We start from the raw sequence: 21285 nt of genomic DNA, 5'->3' as shown, positions 1-21285 counted from the left end.
TCGTGCCCCTTTCTAGGCTGTACAAGCTGTGCGAGCCGCCTCCCCCAGTTGGAGAAGAATGAAGAGAACCTCGAGGAACCACGCGAGCAGAAGCTTCTGAACACGGGACTAGACAAAGGACTGGCAGGCCACACGTTCTCCACGCTATTAAAAAAAAAAGAATTTTTTCTCAAAATCTTTCACCATGGTGTAAATAACTAATGATCAGCTTGTACTTAGATACTTCTGCTGAAAATGGATAGACCTTCATTCACAGAACTCCATTTCACAAACTGGTCTCTCTATGTATTGACACAAACTACTCATTTTTTAGGGTAAAATCTATCCCTGGAAATTATGGAAAAAATAGCAGAGAAAAAATGTACTATCATGCCTCTTCTACCATTTATTGAAATTTTATTATTGCATTTGGTTTCACCTTCTCCCAGCAGGACCCGGAATAATGGGTCTTTCCACCTAAGGAAGTCTGCCACTGAAGGAACGTGTCTCAGTCATACAGAATGTCACAGAAAACAGCTGGTGTCCTCGGTTCTCAGTTCCTCTGTATCAGAGAAGGTAGTTGCTGTGTGAAAGGAGAGCTTGCTTTCCTGTCTGGAAGAGTGTGTTTGTCAGTAGGGGAGAAGAGAGCGATTGAGGCCTCCAGCAAGACCCTCTTCCTTCTGCGTCCAGGTTCTTTGTGCTCCTGGACAGTCCCAGGGGCCCTGCTGTCCGAGGGTCTTTGAAGTGGGTGTGGCTTTCTTGGGCCACGTGGGCAGGTGCTGTGTCAGGTGTGGCTGGGGGTGGGAAGAGGCAGGGATGAGGGAGGTGGGAAGGAAGATGAGGGTAAAAGAGGGGGAAAAATGAGTCCATTTAAAAACTCAACCTTTAACTTGGAAAGATACTTTCTAAAACTCTTAATTTTATTAAGGCTTTCCTATATGATGTCAGACTCTTAAGAGAATATACCATGCCCAGAATTTTTCTATGGTGATATATGTGTAAGGTATGAAAATAAGGCTTTATTTGTTGCATTTTAAAAGGACTATTAGAGACCTTGGTAATCTATGGAAGCACAAGGAACATTCTATGCATAGTGTTTATCATTTCTACATTGATAAAATAACATTCTTCTTAGCATAGTGAATACAGTAATACTGAGTTCACATCCATACTTTTCAAAATATTAAAATGTCCTTATTGTGACTGTTATAATTTTATGAACTTAGACTAATTTAGGGTGTGAAATGCTTTTCATAGCTAAAGTATATGCAAACCATTATTAAATTTTAATTTATAAAACTTGTTTATGGTTTTCAAGCTATCATTAAAAACCTTCATCACTAGCAGTTGTGTACTGAAAAACAAAAATACTGGGTTTACATATGTATGAGATATTTATATACTGGTCAAGGTAATAATCATTGTTATTTGGCACAAAAGATCTTAAGACTTTTGCAATAAGTTCATATGTATAATGAAAAATGAAGAAACTAACATCAGAGTTTTCAAAGAAAATGTCGACTACTTTGAATGTATATATCAGATGACTTTAACTTAAATGTCTATATTAAGTATATCCTTTACTTTTAGGGATTTAACATTCTCAATACTACCAGCAAGTAACCCTAAAGTTCCATGATGTCAGTAAATTGTGATTTTCCCATGCTGAAAATTTGATTATGTTCTATGTAGGGTTGATGAGTGAGCAGAAGTGATTAACAAGCAGGCCCTTTTCATATTGTCATTAGTGTTTTCTAACCACGATCCTGGAAGTAGTCATCTCTCAGAGGGGTGATGGGGTCATTTGAACACTTTGGTGACACTTTGCTATGTTTCAGGGGGAAAATTGTCTGCTGTGGTGTTATGTATACATTAGGATGTTTTTAAAGACCTACACTCTTTGTAATATAGTGTTTTTACTATTATTTTAAGAGTTAACATAGTGTAAGCATAGCATCTACTTTAATAAGTGTTTGGCATTTATTAAATGCTCCAAAGTTAGTAATGGCTTATATTATCATCAGTCACTGTCAGTTTTTGTTATAATAAACATTGTAGAAAACAGTTAAGTTTTAACACCATGTGCCAAGCAAAATGTCCAAGTGCTTTGCCTGCACTTTGTTGCTTTACTCATCCCCATAATGACGACCCGAGGCCGTGCTCTCCTCAGGCCCCTCTATGCAGCTGAGGAACTGGAGCAGACAACAGCCCAGTGACTGGCCCTAGACTAGGAGACTGACAAGTGGTAGAAGCAAGATTTGAACCCAGGAAGTCTGCTTCTTACTACCATCAGAACTGTTGTAATGCTACCAATTACTTATTACTAAAATAGGAGTTATGTGAAGTGTGTTGTCATTAAACTATACATCTTATATTGAGAAAAAAAAGTGAATGAAAACACATAAAATACCTTCAATATATGAAAATTTTAAGATTGCCAGGACATTTTACCATTCTGAATACACATTTTGAGGTAACTCAATGCTGTTGCAATCTGAAAAAAATATATTCCTCAAATTGAAGATAACCGTTTTAGGTATGTTTTGAAAGTCTGGAATAGTACATCACATAAAATTCCAAAGCAGTGGTAACAGCAATAAATGTCTGATTAGTGAATGAATAAAGCAGTTTTCAATACCGTGACGTACCTCTGTGTGACACTGGACATTTCACTGGCCGTGAGACTTTAGAGGAGGTTTACCGAATGCTCACGTGCGCCTTTGCAACAGTGCACATTTAAACATCGCTGAAGCCTGCCCGCCGCTCTTCCACGTTCTGGGTTTGGACATCCTAGCTCTCTCCACCAAAAGGGAAGCTCACACATAGAAAATCTGGTTCTTAACTTGGGACTTGCTTCAAAGTTATGAGTTAACGAGTAACTCCTAGTCAGTACATCCTAAACACGGTATTACATCTTACAAAGATTTCGAACATCACACTTACAAAACTTAATATTAGGCATATGAGCAATTTTAAGAGACTAGAATTTTACATATATTCCCATTATTATTTAAAAAGGGAGAAAAAAGGAAAGAGAAAGTTAGTTTTCGTACTGTTTTTCTCCATGTTGTCTATGTAATGTTTACTTTAGAGTGTAAGCTTTATTTTAGGAGCCAGTATCCCAGTCTGAGAAGTCTCATACTATTTTCAGTCTCTTTAAGTCACACGTGTTTCAGTGGCCACTGAGATTCTGTTGCCGCAACAACGTTCAATACCCAACTAGTTTAAATCCCACGACACCGTACGTAGTTGACCCTGAACAACACACGTTGGAACTGCGCAGGCCCACTGACATGCAGATTTTTTTCAGTAAATGCATACAGGACTGTAAATGTATTTTCTCTTTTTTTATGATTTTCTTAATAACATTTTATTTTCTCTAGCTTACCTTACTGTAAAAATATAGTATATAATGCATATAACATACAAAGTGAGCATGAATCAACTGTTTATGTTCTCATAAGGCTTCTGGTCAAGAGTAGGCTATTAGTAGTTAGGTTTGGGGGAGTCAAGATTTATAGGGATTTCTGACTGTGGGGCTGAGGGGGTGTCTGTACCCCTAAACCCCCACATTGTTCAAGGGTCAACTATATATGATACTGTGATGATATTGGTTCTCACTCTACTCATTTAAATTTTGTGATAGTTAAATTTAGGAAGAAATAAAATTGATCTTGATGCTCACTGTAAAAAGCAAAGAAAATAAATGGGTAAAAAACCCCTGAGGGGTACGTTAACTAATTTAAGGAAACAAACTATTTTCAACCCTTTGGGAACATACATTATATAAGAAAAATAATATTTATTAATGTGGAAGCATTCAGTTGAGAATTAGTTACTACATGGATTTGGAAATAATGTATTTGTAACTAAAATACTAAAGTATTCTTCCATTATTTCATATAGGTCTTCTTCTATGTAGCACAATTTAATGAGATTCCAGGGCATATTTTTATTCACTTGTATTTTTGAAAAAACAGTATTGAAATTTTAAATGAATAACCTTTAAGTCATTTTACTTTACATTTTACTCTAAAGGTCATATTTTATGTTTTCTTTATTAGTATTATTTACTAATTTTGAAATTAACTTTAGTATGTGAGTAAATTATTTCTGAACTTTTGTAAACTTTATTTTAAAAGACTTATTTTTAAGTGAATTGGTGCACTAAATTATAGTTTCATTACTTTCTCAAAGCCAGTAGTAGTTACTTCATTAACATGTAAATATGTTAACCAATTTGCTGAATGAATTTTTAGGTGCCCTGCTAACCTATAAAGGCAAAGAGCTTCTGAAATGGTTTAGGATGACCTGAGCTTGATTAAGAAAATATTCTGTACTCTACTGAGGTTTTGAAGTTTTACTGACAAGCCTCAGAATGTCTGACTCTGCAGGAAGCTGAAAAGGTGGGGAAAGTTACAAAAGGGGCTGGGCCAGGCATGGGCTCACGCTGATTCCTTTGTATGCAATGGCCACAGTTTTCTTAGGTGCTGCAATGCCATAAATGTTGCCGGTTAGACTTTGGTTTTAGAAAAATGTTACTGCTTCAAAGGTACCTTGAACAGTGATCTCAGCATTCTTATTGCCAAGGTGTGTATGCGTGGAAGATTGTCCAGCCTGTGCCTCCTCTGTCTGTTGTTACGTAGACACGTGGCCCGCTTCACTCAGGACAGCTGGCCTCTCTCACTGAGAAGAGACACCTGAGGTCTACCGAGTCTACTAATGTATATAAAACACATTTCATATACATTTATATTTACTGCTTTTCATTTTTTATAGCAACACATAGAAATCAGATTCTTATGTCTTGTTTTGCATGAAGATATGACAGAAGGAGTTGATCAATGTATTGTGTGTCTGTTCTGTAGACATCAGAGCTGTAAAAGGAAGCGCTCCCGGTAGAGCATCTTCTCGATCACCGACATTAGTTTGCTACTCAATCTGGAATCCATTTACCTAACTTTGCTACCCAGAAGTAGCTGATTAAATAAAAGTGTTGAGTTTTTAAATGATATTTCTACTAGAAATAGAAAGCTTTGTATAGTTAATTTTGGGTGTAAATGACTGAATAAATGCCATTCACTTGTGTATTCATTCAACAAATGTGTTTGAGATCACTGTGTAGAATAAAGCCCAGAGCACCTGGGCTTTACTTTTGTGTTGGATGCATTTGGTTTGACACCTTCTCAGTATCTCTTCTGTGTTAATGATGGCCTATGTTTGTTACTTGAAATAACATTATTTGTAATGCAAATCTATTCTAATACCATTGAGGTATACATACTGTATTAAGTCAAGAACATTAAGTTGATTAAATGCTTTAGAAAACATACATTTAAATTTGAATACCTAATGCTTCAAGCAAATTTATTAGAGTCTCAGAGGAATATATATTTTTGTAACTGCTAAGTAAATGAGTAGAACATAGCTTTTGCTTAAAGTATTTTTATAAGTATTCATTTACACAGTATTCATTATTTTAAATATTAAAATTGGGCCTATAAATAGTAATTCTTTTAAATATATCCATATTTAACATTGTATAACATCCAAGTTATAATGACAAATTTCATCTGAAGGTGTTATTCAAGTACTCTGTTCTTTTGTTTGTAAAATATACATGTAACATAGTTTCGATCACTCAGCATTTTGTGTATGGTTAAATTGATCAAAGTGTATTATGTATTTCATGTCATTTATTTTTATTTGCATAAAAGATTAGAATAGTAACATTGTATCATAAATGCCAATAACAATAAAGTATAAAGTAGTATGACCATGTCAGCTTCTTTCCGTTTAACCAATTCCTACTCTGTTCTCACCTGTGTAGGAGACAAAACTTCATGAAAAACAGATTTTTCACCCTTCAAAATTTACTGGCTTTATAAAAGAAAATTGAAGCACATATGAAACAAATCTACACATACAAGCCAAGGCGAGTTGTAGAGTCAGTAACTGCTAGGAAGGGGTCAGGAAATGAATATTAGTATTGGCCACAGCATAGGAAAGCTTCATGGGAGATAAGAGACCTTTGCTGTTCCTGGAATTAACTAGCTGATCTATCAAAATTTAGTCAGGGCTTATTATGTATAAGTGCTTGCCCCAGTTACTGAGAGTGTTATTATGCATATAATTCCAAGCTCTGCACTTGAAGACCTTGGTATATACAGGTGATATATGCAGTGCACAAACCAAAATGATACCTGTCAACATAAGCAGTACACACTAGTACAAAATGATAAGTAAGGCAATGAGATATGTGTACTACAGAACTTCAACATATTTACCTTTAAGCCAATATCTTTTTTATTAGGCATCTAAGAATGATCAGGTCCCGAGCTAAGCTGGATGTTTAGTAATTAGAAGCACACATAGGGCTACTGTCCGTGTAGTATTTGCAGTCTAGACGGGAGGAAACATTACCCCAAAAAATGATGCGAGAAGGCTGGGTCAGCTCTCGGGATTTGTAAGATTAAGACGTCTTGTTAAGAACAGCATGATACACACGCTGAGATGCAAACGCACCGGATATTTTGGTGGGGTAATGTGTGGATCAATCTGAATACAGAATTAAGATGTGTGGATGTCATTAGAAAGAGCTATGGATACAAGAGAAGGTTGGGTCTGGATGGTATAGGTCTCCGAATGCCAGCTTAGAAGTTTGGCAATTGTATGCAGAGGGAAGTTGAGATATCTAGTTCATAAAATTGATAAAGAATTAAGAAATCCAAGGGAAGAGTTTGAAAAATGTATATGTTACTGACTGTGTAAGGCACCTCAGAAAAGTCCAAAGAAATAACCATTGAAGGAAACAAAAATCAATAACTAGATTTTACTTTGAGAAATTGCTGGTATACTCTGCGATTGCAAATTTAATACAGTAATAAAAACAAAACGGATCCATCACACATAGGCTGTTTTATAACAGTGTTCCAGGCTCTGGTGTTCCACAAAGGCTGTTAAGTGAAACACATACAAGATACTTTGTGGGCAAAATAAGTTTACGAAACAGAATTAAACACCCTTGTTTATTATAGGACTTCTCCAGCCTTTTAATGAGTTTACACAAACCATGACTTTGGAGGAGAGAGGTGGTATACGGTACTTCCTGAACTTACTAGAAGGTAGGACATGTTTCATGGAAGATTTGTCAGTTATTTCCTCGGAATGCAAATATTCAGCACAGCACACTATGGGAAAACTATTCAAGAAGCTTCATGATAATGTGAAGGGAAAAAGGGATAAATGCATTAATAGGAGATGCCCAGCCTTTACCTGATGGAGATGCCATTAAGGTTTAAAGGAAGAAATGACAAATAGTGACATAAATGAACGGTAACAGTCAATTAGAATTAAAATCAGGTTGTAATATTGTAACTTTTATTCTCTCACCATTCATCTATGTTCAGGATATTAGGGGTGAGGAAGAACTTAATCCACAGAGAAATGCAAGTGTCTCCTGTCCTTTCCAGTCATTTCAGCCCTGTGATATGCTGAGATGTTGGAGGAGAGGACACTTTGCGCAAAGCGTGGCTCCAGTTTGCTATGTTTTCTGGACTAAATTTGTTATTTTCTTTTTTAAAATTTTTTAAAAGATTTAAGTTATTTACTTTTAGAGAGAAGGGAAGGGAGGGAGAGCAACATTGATATGCGAGTGATCAGTTGCCTCTCGAACGCCCCCAACTGGGGACCTTACCCACAACCCACACATGTGCCCTGACTGGGAATCGAACAGGTGACCTTTTGGTGCTCAGTCCACTGAGCAACACCAGCCAGGGCTAAATTTGTAATTTTCAATAGCCATGACTGGGGTGTCTTGAATTAGATGACTTGAAGGTAAAAGACTCATTTTTTATTTCCAGAAAGTATTTAAAAATATGCTAAGTGTGGGTTTTTTCCAGACCAACCTCGGTCAGCCATTTGGACGTGATCTGAATGTAGTAATACAAATAGCACAGTGATTTTTTTAAAGGTAGGTCTTAATAATATGAACCCCCATTTCATCTCCAAGATTCCTGGGGATCAGGAATTTTCCAGGGGATCTAACATTGACCCCCTCTGCTATTAATTAAAGTGGATGCAAAAGAAAAAGGTTCAGTATAAGACAGTCTAGAAATTCAGCAAGCTGTGGAGTTCTTAAACTCTCTGCCCTTGACTCACTATGTCACTTTTATTTAGGAGAGACCTGTGAACTCCTTGCCAGAAAAGTGACAAAATACATTGTTCCAGGGCTGTGTGCTCAGAGGAAAAGGCAGTGATCAGCCTGTGATGTAGTAGAATGTTCTGTGTAGGCCACTTTAGTTCAGAAGGATGAAGACAAGAGAGAATATAAATGATGGTCGAAGAATGACAAAGGACATGCAGAAATTGATGGCCAGGAAATAGTAGGTCTGCTAAAAACTTCTCTAACTGCCTATATGTGGACTCCCTGTGGAAAATGGTTCCCTCGGAGGTTAGACATTAGCACGGTAGCTAACCAGCACTGGGGGGTCTGGAGAGTATAACCAAACACAGAGTAAATAATAAGTTCTGAGATGATGTGAAAAGAGGCTTTTTATACAGCCTTTGACAACCGTATTTGAATTGTATAAAATATTGGTTGGAAGCTTACAGCCAATAATCTCACCACTTTTTTTTTATTGAAGCAAAATTCACATAACAAAATCCACCATTTTAACAAACTATAGAAATGATCCCTGGAAGCAAGTCTTCAAAATCAACCATTTTAAAGTATGAAACTCACTGACACGTAGTACACTCACCACGTCGTGCCACCGTTAACACCTGTCCAGTTCCAAAACACTCTCTTCGTCTTCAAACGTGTTATTTTTAATTCAGCTTTTTAAAGATAATTGTAGATTCACATTTTAAAAATATATTTTATTGATTATGCTATTACAGTTATCCCATTTTCTCTCCCCTTTATTTCCCTCTGCCCTGCACCCCATCTACCACCAGCATTCCCCCCTTAAGGTCATGTCCATGGGTCACACATATAAGTTCTTTGGCTTCTCCCTTTCCTGTGCTGTTCTTAACTTCCCCCTGTCTGGTTTGTACCTACCATTTATGTTTCTTATTCCCTGTACCTTTTCCCCCAATGTCCCCCCTCCCCTCCGAGCCAATAACCCCCCATGTGATCCCTGTGTCTGTGATTCTGTTCCTGTTCTAGTTGTTTGCTTAGTTTGTTTTTGTTTTTGTTTTGTTTTTTTTAGGTTCAGTTGTTGAAAGTTGTGAGTTTGTTGTCATTTTTGACAAAATTGCAAAGCGGTTTGGTGGAAGAAAGAGAGCCCTTTCAACAAACGGTGCTAGGACACCTATAGGCATAAAAATGACCCTTGAGCTCAACATTGTATCTCATACAAAAGCGGATTACCTCAAAATGGGTCATGGACTTAAATGAAAATATAAAATTATAACACTTTAAAAATATATAAAAGAACATCTTCAGGATCGAGGGCTAGTTAGAGTTTTTAGTCTTGACCCCCCCCCCCAAAATGTGATCTATAAAAGAAAAAGTTGATAATGACAACGGATCAAAATTTAAGAATATTTTCTATTTTAAAACCAGTGAAAAGATAAGTTACAGACTGGGAGAAAATAGTTGCAAATTACACATTTGACAAATTAGAACATATAAAGGACTCCAAAAAAGCAATTGTGAAAGGTTTCAAACAGTAGTATTCCGTTTATGTGGCATACTTGAAATGGCAAAAATATAGAAAGGGAGAACCAGTTAGGCATGGACCGGCAGGAAGCACTTGCAGTTAGTTATACAGGGGCAGTGCGATGGTCTCTGTGGTGACGGAACGCCCTCCGTCTTGCCAGTGCTGTTGACATCGTGATTGGGAAGCTGTACTATTGTTTTGCGAGATGTTACTTACCGGGGAAACTGAATAAAGGGTACATGGGCTTTCTCTCACTTATTTCTCCCAACTGCATGTGAGTCTCCAACTAAAAATATATAAAGGAGAGCACTTTTCACCAATCAGATTGGCAGAAATAAAACGTTTGAAATGCAGAGGGTTCATTAGGGTGGGAGGAAATGGACAACTTCATGGATTGGTTGGAAGGTATTAGGGGGAAGCGTGCTGGAAAAGGAAGAGTATTGTTTGTGTAGAAGCTGGCAAGTACTGTATGCATCTGTATGCTTTTTCCATTGAAGTCTAACCGCTCAGAGAAAAAAATACATGTTTAACTTTTTCATTTATTTTTATTGTTGATACTAATACAGATGCCCCCATTTTCCCCACTTTTGCCCACCTCCACCATCTATTACCCCCGCTTCTCTCTGGCCATCACCACACTGTTGTCTGTGTATATGAGTCATGCATATATGTTCTCTAGCTAATCTCTTCACCTTCTTTCATCCAGTCTCCCCTTCCCACTAATAGCTGTCCATGCCTCTGTTTCTATTGTTTTTTGTTAGTTTATTTTGTTCATTAGATTCCACATATAAGTGAGATCATATGGTATTTATCTTTCTCTGACTGGCTTATTTCACTTAGCATAATATTCTCCAGGTCCATCCACACTGTCACACAAGGTAAGATTTCCTTCTTTTATATAGTTGTGTAGTATTCCACTGTGTAAATATACCACTGTTTTTTATCCACTCACCTACTGATGGGCACTTGGGCTATTTCCAGATTTTGGCCACTGTAAATAGTGCTGCTATGAACATAGGGGTGCATGTATTCTTTTGAATTGGTGTGTTGGGATTCATAGAGTATGTTTCCAGAAGTGGAATCACTGGGTCAAAACAGTGAATTTTAAATGCTTCTCAGAATGGTAATTTAAAAGGATGTTTTATTAGTAAGGGAAATATCTTCCTGAAAATGAAATCACATTGTGAGATAGGAGCTAATAAACATGGTGACTTGTTTCCGTTGCCCCTCAGAGCATTCATTCATCCATGGAGAAAGTCAACTGTGCAGACTGAGTGGTCACTACATGGAAGGTGGGGTGTTGGAGCGAGTGCCCTGCCTGCCTTTCAGAGGCCCTGAGGAGCTCATATATCAGAGGTGCAACTAGAAGCCTGTAACTAGATGTACAGTCTAGTAGTCTGATTTAGAAGCATACTCCAGCATTTAACAGCTGTATAAGCATGGACAAGTTACTTCTTTGGCCCTTGGATTCCCAGAGTTATAAAATTGCAATAATAATGTCACTTACTTCATAGGTCTATAACATGAATTAAGTGAAATAATGGAGGTAAGAATTTAGCACTGAGATTGGCACCTAGAAGCACCCTATAATGTTCACCAGGTAATAGAATATTATACTATTATGAGGTTCAAATAAGAAGTAGGAGGAAAGACCTACTCCCTAGATCAGATGGCCTTTTGGGGGAATAGAGAAACAGGATTGGAGGGATTAGCTGCTGTTTGGAAGGATGGCATGCTATACAAAGTAGTTTATAGTTTATTCTGTAGGTAGTGGTAACCCTTTGAAAGTTTTCAAACAAGTAAACATATGAAATGATCAAAATAGTTGCATTCACAGCAGTGCAGTTAGAATACTGTTGCAATAACCAAAAGTTTCTCGTAGTGGGGATCTCAGATTAAATTCATCAGAGTCTCTTGAAGAATTAAGCTCAGGAGTTTCATTTTTAATATTTCTGGGTGGTTCTCTTTGCACATTCTGGTTTGAGAGTCACTGGTTTAAGTGAGAAGTGATGGAATTCTTAATAAAACTACCAGAGAGAATAGAGAAAATGGAGAGTTTTGAAAAGTATTCACGAAGTAAATTAAGATTTCTATAGGTTAATTTATAGGCTGTGGGAAAGTAAACTAAAGGAAATGATAAAAGATATCCAAAGCTTTTAGCTTGGACGATTGGCCCCCAAAAGGATGGGTTGCAGATTAAGGAGAAACAGAATATACGCTTTTTTGGACCATGTTGAATTTGAGAACATGCACATGGAGGTAGCCAATAGTCCAATAAAAAACGTCTGGGTTTTCAGTAAAAGATGGGGACTGAAAATCTTGGAAATATATGTGAATAATAAGTCTGCCCGCAAAGAGCACAAGGAAATAGATAACTAGAGAACTGAGTATAAAATTCTGAGACACTAAAATTTAAGTGAAAGAAAAGATGCTGTGATTGGGAATATTTGAAGGAATATTTGAAGTGATTGGGAGGAGATTCAAGAAATCAAGTGGTAGTTTTCATCCTTCATTTTTTTCATGCGGTGACTCACAGTTATTGATTTGCAAATGACGCACCAACCTTGCACCCCTGGAATAAATCCCACTTGATCATGGGGTATGATCTTTTTGATGTATCATTGTATTTGGTTTGCTAACATTTTGTTGAGGATTTTAGCATCTATGTTCATCAGAGGTATTTGCCTATAATTTTCTTTTTTTGTAGTATCTTTATCTGGTTTTGGAATTAGGATAATGTTGGCCTCATAAAATGACCTTGGGAGTCTTCCCTTCTCTTTAATTTTATAAAATAGTTTGAGAACTATTTTATAGTTTGAGAGAGGTGTTAGTTCTTCTTGGGATGTTTAGGAAAATTCACCTGTGAAACCATCTGATCTAGGGCTTTCGTTTGTTGGGAGTTTTTTGATTACTGCTTCAATTTCACTAAGTGTAATCTGTCTATTCAGATTCTGTGCTTCTTTCTGATTTAATTTTTGAAGATTGTATGTTGCTAGGAATTTATCCATTTCATCCAGGTTGTCCAGTTTGTTGGCGTATAGATGTTTACAATCCTTTGTATTTCCTTGGTGTCCATTGTTATCTCTCTTGCATTTCTGGTTGTACTTATTTGGGTCCTCTCTCTTTTTTTCCTTGATGAGTCTGGTTAAAGGTTTGTCAATTTTGTTTTTCTTTTCAAAGACCAAGCTCTTGGATTCACTGATTTTTTGTATGATTTTTATATTCTATTTCATTTATTTTGGTTCTAATCTTTAATATTTCCTTCCTTCTACCCACTTCAGGCTTTGTTTGTTGTTCTTTTTCAAGTTCCTTTAAGTGTGAAGCTAGATGGTTTATTTGCATTTTTTCTTGTTTCTTGAGACAGGCCTGTAATGCTATGAATTTCCCTCTTAACACTGCTTTCCCAGTGTCCCATAGATTCTGGGTTGCTGTGTTCTCCTTTTCATTTGTTTCAAGTTATCTTTTAATTTCTACCTTGATCTCATTGTTGACCCATTGATTGTTTAATAACATTTTTTTTAGCTTCCATGTCTTTGTTTATTTTCAGTTTTCTTCTTGTGATTGAATTCTAGCTTCATAGCATTATCAGAGAAGATGTTTGATATGATTTCAGTCTTCTTAAATTTATTGAGATGTGTTATGTGCTAACACTTGGTTTATCCTAGAAAATGTTCCATGTACACTTGAAAAAGTATGTATATTCTACTACTTTGGAATGAAAGGCTCTGAAGATATCAATTAAATCCATTTTACCTAGTGTGTCATTTAAGGCCACAGTCTCCTTGTTGATTTTCTGTCTAGAAGATCTACCCACTAAAGTTAATGGGGTATTAAAATCCCTTACTATCACTTTATTTTTATCAATCTCTGCATTTATGCCCATCAAGATTTACTTTAGATATTTTTGGTCTCCTATGTTGGGTGCAGAAATACTTACTAGGGTTAGATCCTCTTGTTGGATTGTCCCCTTTATCATTATGTAGTGTCCTTCTTTGTCTCTTTCTGTAGCCTTGGTTTTAAAATCTATTTTGTCAGATATAAGTACTGCTACCCCAGCTTTTATTTTCCTTTCCATTTGCATGAAATGCCTTTTCCATTCCTTTACTTTTAGTTTGTGTGTATCTTTCATTCTGAGGCGGGTCTCTTGCAGATAGCATATGTATGGGTGTTGTTTTCTTATCCATTCAGCTACCCTATGTCCTTTGATTGGAGGATTTAAGCCATTTACATTTAAAGTGATTATTGATACATATGGTTTTATTTCCATTTTATTTTTAACTATTTTCTCTGTTTTTATCTTTCTCTTTTTCTTCTTCTTCTTTAAGAAAGCTCTTTAACATTTGTTGCAATTCTGGTTTGGTGTTAACAAACTTCTTTAGCTTTTTCTTCTCTAGGAAGCCGATTCCACTTCCTGAAATTTATCTGAAAAAGTTCAAAACACTAATTTGAAAAAATATAAGTACCATTATGTTAATTTCAGCATTATTTACAATAGCCAAAGTTTGGAAGCAGCCCAAGTGTCCATGCGTAGATGAGTAGATAAAACAATTATAGTACATTTACACAATGGAATACTCCTTGGCTTTTAAAAAAGAAGAAAATTTTACCCTTTGGAACAGCATGAAGAGAACTGGAGAACGCTATGCTAAGTGAAATAAACCAGTCAAAGAAAGACAGATACCAATGATTTCACCCTTATGTGGAACCTAATGAGCAAAATAAACTAACAAGCAAAATAGAGACAGACTCATAGATAGAGAGCAGGCGTACAGCTCCTGGGTAGGGTTTTAGAGAGTGGAGAGATCCAGCAAAAAAGAAAAAGGACTCACAGACATGGACAACAGCATGATGATTGTGGTGGAGAGGGTGTGGGTGGAGGTAGAAGAAGGTATAAAGGGGATAAATGGTAATGGAAAAAACACAGTTAAAATGGTTAAATTAAATAAAAGGACATCTGGTCTTTAAATTTCTTTTATTCCTTGCATTTTCTTTAATTTTAGTTTCAAAAGTTTTGCATGTTTTTTTTAAGATCATAAAAAGTTTTATTTAAAAAAATAGTTATAGCAAATAATATTCCACCAAAATGCCATTGCTTGGCACATTTATGTGCTAATATATAGATTACATAATCTATATATCTATATTATTCCAGTTATTTCAGTATAAGTGACTGATAGAAACCAAAATCTGAGTGGTTTTACCAAGTAAGAAAAGCATGGAAAGGATGTATTGAAGCAGTTAAATGTTATAGGTGGATTTCCTGGGCAGGACCAGCCTTAGGGTTAAAAGGATGTCATCAGAAATTTCCCTTCATCTCTTGACTTTGCCTTCCTCTGCTTTTGCCTCTTTCTCAGACTAGCTATCACTTAGTAATAGAAAAGTGGTCACTGACATCAATAAGATTATATTTTATACAGTTTACCAACTTCAATGGAAAAGAACTTCCCAAAAGTTGTAGCAAAATTTCTGCATTTCTTTCTGATTGGCTAGTCTGAGTCATGTGACTTCTCATAAACCAATTACTAGATCCAAGCAGAAGCTGTACCTTCATTGGCAAGACTGGAATTACATTGTCTCTTGATTTCAAGAGAAGGTACTGTCAGAGATGACTTTCAAAAAAAATCAGAGTGATATTACCAGAGGCAGGAAAGGCTTCTGGGCAGGACAAAACAACAGATGGCCATGAGAATAGCACTACAGTATTCATGTGCCAGTCTTAATTACATGCTTTATTTTGCATTGACAGGCCTGTGAATTTCCTGATTCTATCAAGCTAGAACAGGAAAATGGTTATCTTTAGAAAGATAGCCAGGTAGTTCAAAATCCAGGTTACAGTAGGTTATATATTGAGCAGAAAAAGAGGGGAAAAAACACAGATAGATTACTGTTCTTATAAAGTTGATAGAAAAGGTTAAAAGAAAGCTGGAACTCTAGTTTAAGCAGAAAGCAGTGTAAAATGTTTCTGTTTTATTTCAAGTGTTGTTTTTTCATTGTTGACACCATTACACATGTCCCCCATTCTACCCTGCCTCTGCCTCCCCCCGTCCAGCCCTCCCCATCTTCGCCACGTTGTTGTCTGTGTCCATGTGCTATACATATATGCATATATGTTCTTTAGCTAATCTCTTCCAGTTCCCCTCTCCCTTCACCTCTGAGATCTGTCAGTCTGTTCCACGCAGTTTGCCTTTGGTCCTAATTTGTTCGTCAGTTTATTTTGTTTATTAGATTCCACATATGAGTCATGTAACGTGATATTTGTATTTCTCCGACTGGCTTATTTCACTTAGCATAATAATCTCCAGGTCCATCCACGCTATTGCAAAGGTTGAGTTCCATCTCTTTTATAGCCTTGTAGTATTGCATCGTGTAAATGCACCGTAGCTTTTTTGTCTACTTCTCTACTGATGGGCATTTGGGCTGTTTCCAGATCTTGGCCATTGTAAGTAACACTGAAGTTTTTTTAGCTTGTTGGCAAGGGATCAATGAAGATTTATTTCTCCATTAAGAATGAAAATATGTAGATATTTTTTCCATGCAGTTATTTGGTAAAATGCCTTTCATGGTAAAGGTATATAAACATACATGTCTTGGATTTCTTTTATTTGGCTTTGGCCCTTGGAGGTACATCACTTCCCTGTAAATGTTCAGTGTGATATTAACCTCGGCAGAGACCATATTCTGTGGGAAAGTGGGTTTAGGAATCCCAGTGCCCAGTGGCAGATCGGTGACCTGAACATGAGCTCCACGTTTCATATCATGTCTCCTCCAAGAGATGAACAGTGGTCAGTATGGCTATCTAAACACTGCAGGTTTTTAAATTGCACACTTTATTGTCCATAGAAGGAAAGTATTCTAAAAAGTAAAAAGAACCCTGGCTGGTGTGGCTTAGTGGATTGAGGGCCAACCTGTGAACCAAAAGGTCGCCAGTTCAATTCCTAGTCAGGGCACTTGCAGGCCAGGCCCCCAGTAGGGGGCATGCGAGAGGCAACCACACATTTATGTTTCTCTCCCTCTCTTTCTCCTGCCCTTCCCCTCTCTAAAAATAAATAAATAAAATCCTTTAAAAAATGTAAAGAGAGTGAAGAAGGTCTTCGGCACACTATTTTGAATTGAGATCTAAACAATGGATGGAGTGTATGATTCTGATATTCCCTGAGCATTGTCTGCTTTTAGGACAAAATTAAAAATCAAAGGTAGAAGAACTAGATGACTATCACCAGGGTAACATTCACTGCATAAAATAATAAAAAATGTCAGTGTCCTTGAACTTTAAAACTGAAATCCAAAAAGAAATGCATCTTGTGTCGTTCTGAGAAAAAGAGGATCATGGGAAGCCATTACAGTGTTTTCCCCTCTGACATTACAGATCATGAAGACACGTAAGAGGCATTGCCTCAGCTTTTCTCAAGCTTCTGGGCTATGTTTACAGACTCTTTTGGAGTGACTTGAACCCACTGTCACTTTAGTCCTTAATCAGAGGAGAAAGGGGAAAAGACTGTGACGAAGTCTCATATTTCCCAGGACCGTTTCATCCACGTCTATGACATAAACTAAACAGTTATCAGATGCCTGAGCCCAGGGCCACAGATGACAAATGATGCCAGATTCACCTTTGGGGAAGAGGCAGAGTGAAAAGTTATCTGAACTATCTTATATTAACAATTATATCGACATCAGTTAAGGGAATGATTGAAAAAAAAATCAGTTATTTCCGGAGACTTAAAAAGTAGAGCCTTGATGGTAACTGCTGCCGTTGCTCATGGGAACAAAGTCATTTGAAATGTTAAAGTTGAATCACATCTCCATTTCCCAAATCATAATTATTATTGTGTTAAATATAGAGACAGTGGAAAATGCCAAGACAAAGAGGAAGAAGGTGTATTTCTACATATAAGGCAGCGCTAATTTTCTGATTGACAGAGGACTGTTTCTGATTGTGGCTGACTGAGTGTGGTGGGGCCGAGGGGCTTATACGAACCATGATTTTATTTCCTGTATTCTGATGCTTTGGCATCTGGGGCCTGGCTGACCCTGCAGGACTGCCCTCCCCAGGGTTACTCAGTCCCTTGAGATAGTAAACAATTCACCAGCTAGTGTTGTTTTCAAATACCAACCAATACAGTGCCCACACCCCGTTACCTTCTTTGTCAGGCTGCCACACTGCAGGCCATTACCCATCTGCCCTACTCATCCAGGGCCAGGTGTCGATGACTAGGGACAGCCCCTGCCCTCCCAGAGCCCGCAGACATGATTTAAGCTCGCCAATCCTAAGCCCGCTCACCCTACCTTGCCTGTTTCTTCCCACAGACACCACAATGAGCCCCATTTCCCCTCTTCCTCTGCCTCCTGGCCAACCCCGGTGCTTCCCCATGTGGCTCCCATGTGCCATAGCATTCCTGTCCCCCTCCTCTGGGGAACCGTGAGGCACAAAGTGTCTTCCAATGGCGATCATCTCATGATCTGTTGGCCCCTCCATACCTGGATAATGAAACCCATTTGTAAACCAGGATGAGGGTAAGGGAGGGCGCAGGAGCAAGTTTCTTCTTAGAGTATCTGAAAAGCTGACAGTAAACTTCTATTGGATGGTCCAGTTGTCTCCAAAACATTTCTGTGACAGCCCTGGGCAGAGATTCTCATTTCAGCTGTGTGACAGCATCCCCTCCCAGCTCCTGGGGCTCCAAGCCTCATCTGCTGTACTTCTGCTTGTGCTGGGTAGGTAGTTATTTTTAGTTAGTTGTTTGGCTAGTTTGTTGATAATATACTCACAGCTTTGGGCATAAAACTGGATGACTTTTTTCCCAAAAGGGGAAGGACTCATTCTATTTTTAAATCATGTGGTAGGCTAATTGATATTAAGGGAATAGGGGTCAAGTTGTGTTTCCTAAATCTGCCTTACCATCAGAATCACCCGTGGAATCAGAAGACAAAAATACGGCTTTCCCTAGAACTCAATCCAGTTTTACTAACTAATTCTGCCAGGCTTGGAAATTTTGAAAGAATATAGCTTAACCCAGTGTTTCTTGAACTTCAATGTGCATTTGAATCCCCTGGGAATCTGGTAAAGACACAGACTTTGATTCAGCGATGCTGGGTAGGGCCTGAGACTGAACTTATAGCAAGCTCCCTGGTGCAATAACCATATTTTGAGTATCAAGGCCCAGCACACAGTTTACCCAGGGGGCTTGTTCAAAAACAAAGACTCCCGGGAATTTTCCTGGAGATGATTCTGCTTCAGCAGGGTGGGCTGGACCTGGGAATCGTTTCAGATAATTTTGAGACAGGAGAGTAAGAAGCAAGGAAAATTCCTTGGCAAGTGGAACAGGGACACTGAGAGAGCTGAACACATTGGCCGAGTAATGAGCAACCAGGTGCAGACGGTCACCAGGGCAGAAGACACACTCCCCCCCAACCCCCGTGACTGGCAAGGGGCAAAACCAGGAAAACAAGGACACTGCCCCGTGGAGAGAACTTCCTCCCTGGACATAACACTTAGGTCTCAGTTGTGTTTCAGGTCCAGGCCCAGAAAAGCAGCGAAACCAGGTGGGGGATGCCAGGACCAACTGCAATGACAAAGGACCCTGGCACTGACCAATCAGTGGAGACCATGACCCTGAAAGGGCCCACTGGGAGAACTGATGAACATTCTGCTGAAACCTCCCCTGGGTCCTCCCCTAAGATTCCCCACTGCAAGAGAGAGATACAAGGACTCAGCACCTGTACTTCTGCTCTGGCTGTGAGGAGCAGCTGGTGCCATTTCCTTTTCCTTCTCCTACCCCCCACCCACCCTTCTTTCTTCACAGGCACAGATCTCCTAAAATCTAATGCAATGGACAGCTTGTCCCAGGCTAATCCCCTGAACCTGTCCCCAAGGCCCCCTTTCTTCTGGCTTCCCACTGAGCTCAGGCACCCCAGCCCAGGCTCTCCTGTTGCTTCTTCTTTGCTAAGCCCTTCCTTGTTTCACTGCTCCCAGCTTTAATAAGTGGATCCTCATAGTGACCTGCACTCGTGTTGTGAAATCTTTCCTACATGAAGTCAAGAACCCACACCCTACAGCTGGCAGACCCACTCAGGGCCAAGCTCCTGTCCAGTTACCATTGTATCATAAGATTATTTTATCATCTAAGATATACCAGCCTCAGGAAAAAAATATCTGAGTGTCACGAATGGAAATAATTTCTTCATTCAAATAGTGTGTGCTAGTACCTCCTCTTCCAGCTCTGATGCTATTGTGATAAATTACAACAGCAGTTCTTAACCTCCATGAGGAAGATGGCCAATGAAAGAATGAATTTCCGATAGATGACATTATCCCCAGAGAGGTCAGAGCTTTGAACACTATAAAGCATGGTGAGGAGACAGCGTCCTAGGGAACCGCTGATGGTCTGATAACAGCAAGAGTAACAGCAGCTGGGGTCAGAAGGGCAGTTAGCATGTGAGGAGCAGACTTCACGAGTCAGGGAGTATTGGCGCCTTCTACGTGGATGATCGTTGCCTCCTCACATCAAACGCATGAAAGATCTACCTGCCGTCGTCTTCATTTTAGAGGCAGAGCAACTGACACAGAGGTTTAATAACTGGCCTTAAAAAATTTTATCTTTAATTGTGATAAAATACACATAACAAAACTTACCATCTTAACCATTTTAAATACACAGATTAGTAGTCTTTTGTACATTCACATTGTTGTACAATTAATCTTGAAAACCCTCTTGTAAAATGGACTGACATTCTATACGGATTAAATGTTAAGTTTCCATTCCCCTCCCCACCCTTTGGCAACCCCCATGCTATTGTCTGTTTCTATAAATTGGTACCTGAGTGTTTGTATTTTTGTGACTGGCTTAATTCACTTAGCACAATATCCCCAAGGTGTGACATGTGACAGAATGTCTTTCCTTGTTCAGGCTGAATAATAGTTTATTGTACATATATGCCACACATATGTATGTGTTTGCTTCTTCATTCCTATGTTAGTGGACACTTGGGTTGCTTCCGCCTTCTGGAAACTGCAGTATGTGGCTGTGAGTGCCCATTTTCAAACACACCAAACTCACCAAGGTCCTTCTTGCCCTTGGCATTATTGCTATCAGGAAGACCCTTCGATAAGATAGTCTTATAGTTCAGTCTTATATTTTACTCAAGTTTCTGCTCAAACATTAGCTCCTAGGAGAAGTCTTCCCCGAGAACCCCGTCTACAGCTGCAGCTCCCCAGCCTTGGTTCTCTGAGCCCTTACCTTGCTTCAGTTCACTGCTCTTCAGAGCCCTTGTCAGCACCTGGCTTTATGTGATGTACTGTGTTTATTTGTTCATTGCCTGTCTCCCCCTGCCCTCAAACATTACCTCCAAGAAGTTAGACTTTGCTTGTTCCTATAGTGCTCCATCCTCCATGTCTAAGGAGAGTACCTGGTAATGAGTAGGTGTAAATATTTATGAATGAGTCAATGATGGAAGGAAAGAAGGAAGGAAGTATTCAAATTTGTATTTGAATCCAGACCCTTTGTATCCAAAGCCCTTGCAGGGCTGCTGCCTGGCCTACCCCAAGGGGTGCTTAAGAGTCTTACAGGATGGATAGAGCATGGGAATGGAGTTTTTAGGTGGAGGAAAACTTTTGAGGGGGTGGGGTGCTATCAGTGATGAGGTC

At 38.5% G+C, this 21285-nt stretch overlaps 1 protein-coding gene across 1 annotated transcript in view; it reads left to right on the top strand.

Annotated features, from left to right (window-relative positions):
- Nucleotides 1-5752, top strand: part of PREX2 (phosphatidylinositol-3,4,5-trisphosphate dependent Rac exchange factor 2) — a 223257-nt gene extending 217505 nt beyond the window's left edge. Inside the window, exon 40 of the mRNA XM_024572341.4 lies at nt 17-5752. Coding sequence (XP_024428109.2) covers nt 17-62 — 46 coding nt within the window. The 3' untranslated portion in view covers nt 63-5752. The remainder of the gene's footprint in view (nt 1-16) is intronic.
- Nucleotides 5753-21285: the final 15533 nt, after the last annotated feature.

The sequence above is a fragment of the Desmodus rotundus genome, chromosome 8, assembly GCF_022682495.2.
Source record: "Desmodus rotundus isolate HL8 chromosome 8, HLdesRot8A.1, whole genome shotgun sequence".
In the NCBI taxonomy this organism is placed as follows: domain Eukaryota; kingdom Metazoa; phylum Chordata; class Mammalia; order Chiroptera; family Phyllostomidae; genus Desmodus; species Desmodus rotundus.
This window is presented reverse-complemented; position numbering and strand designations above follow the sequence as displayed.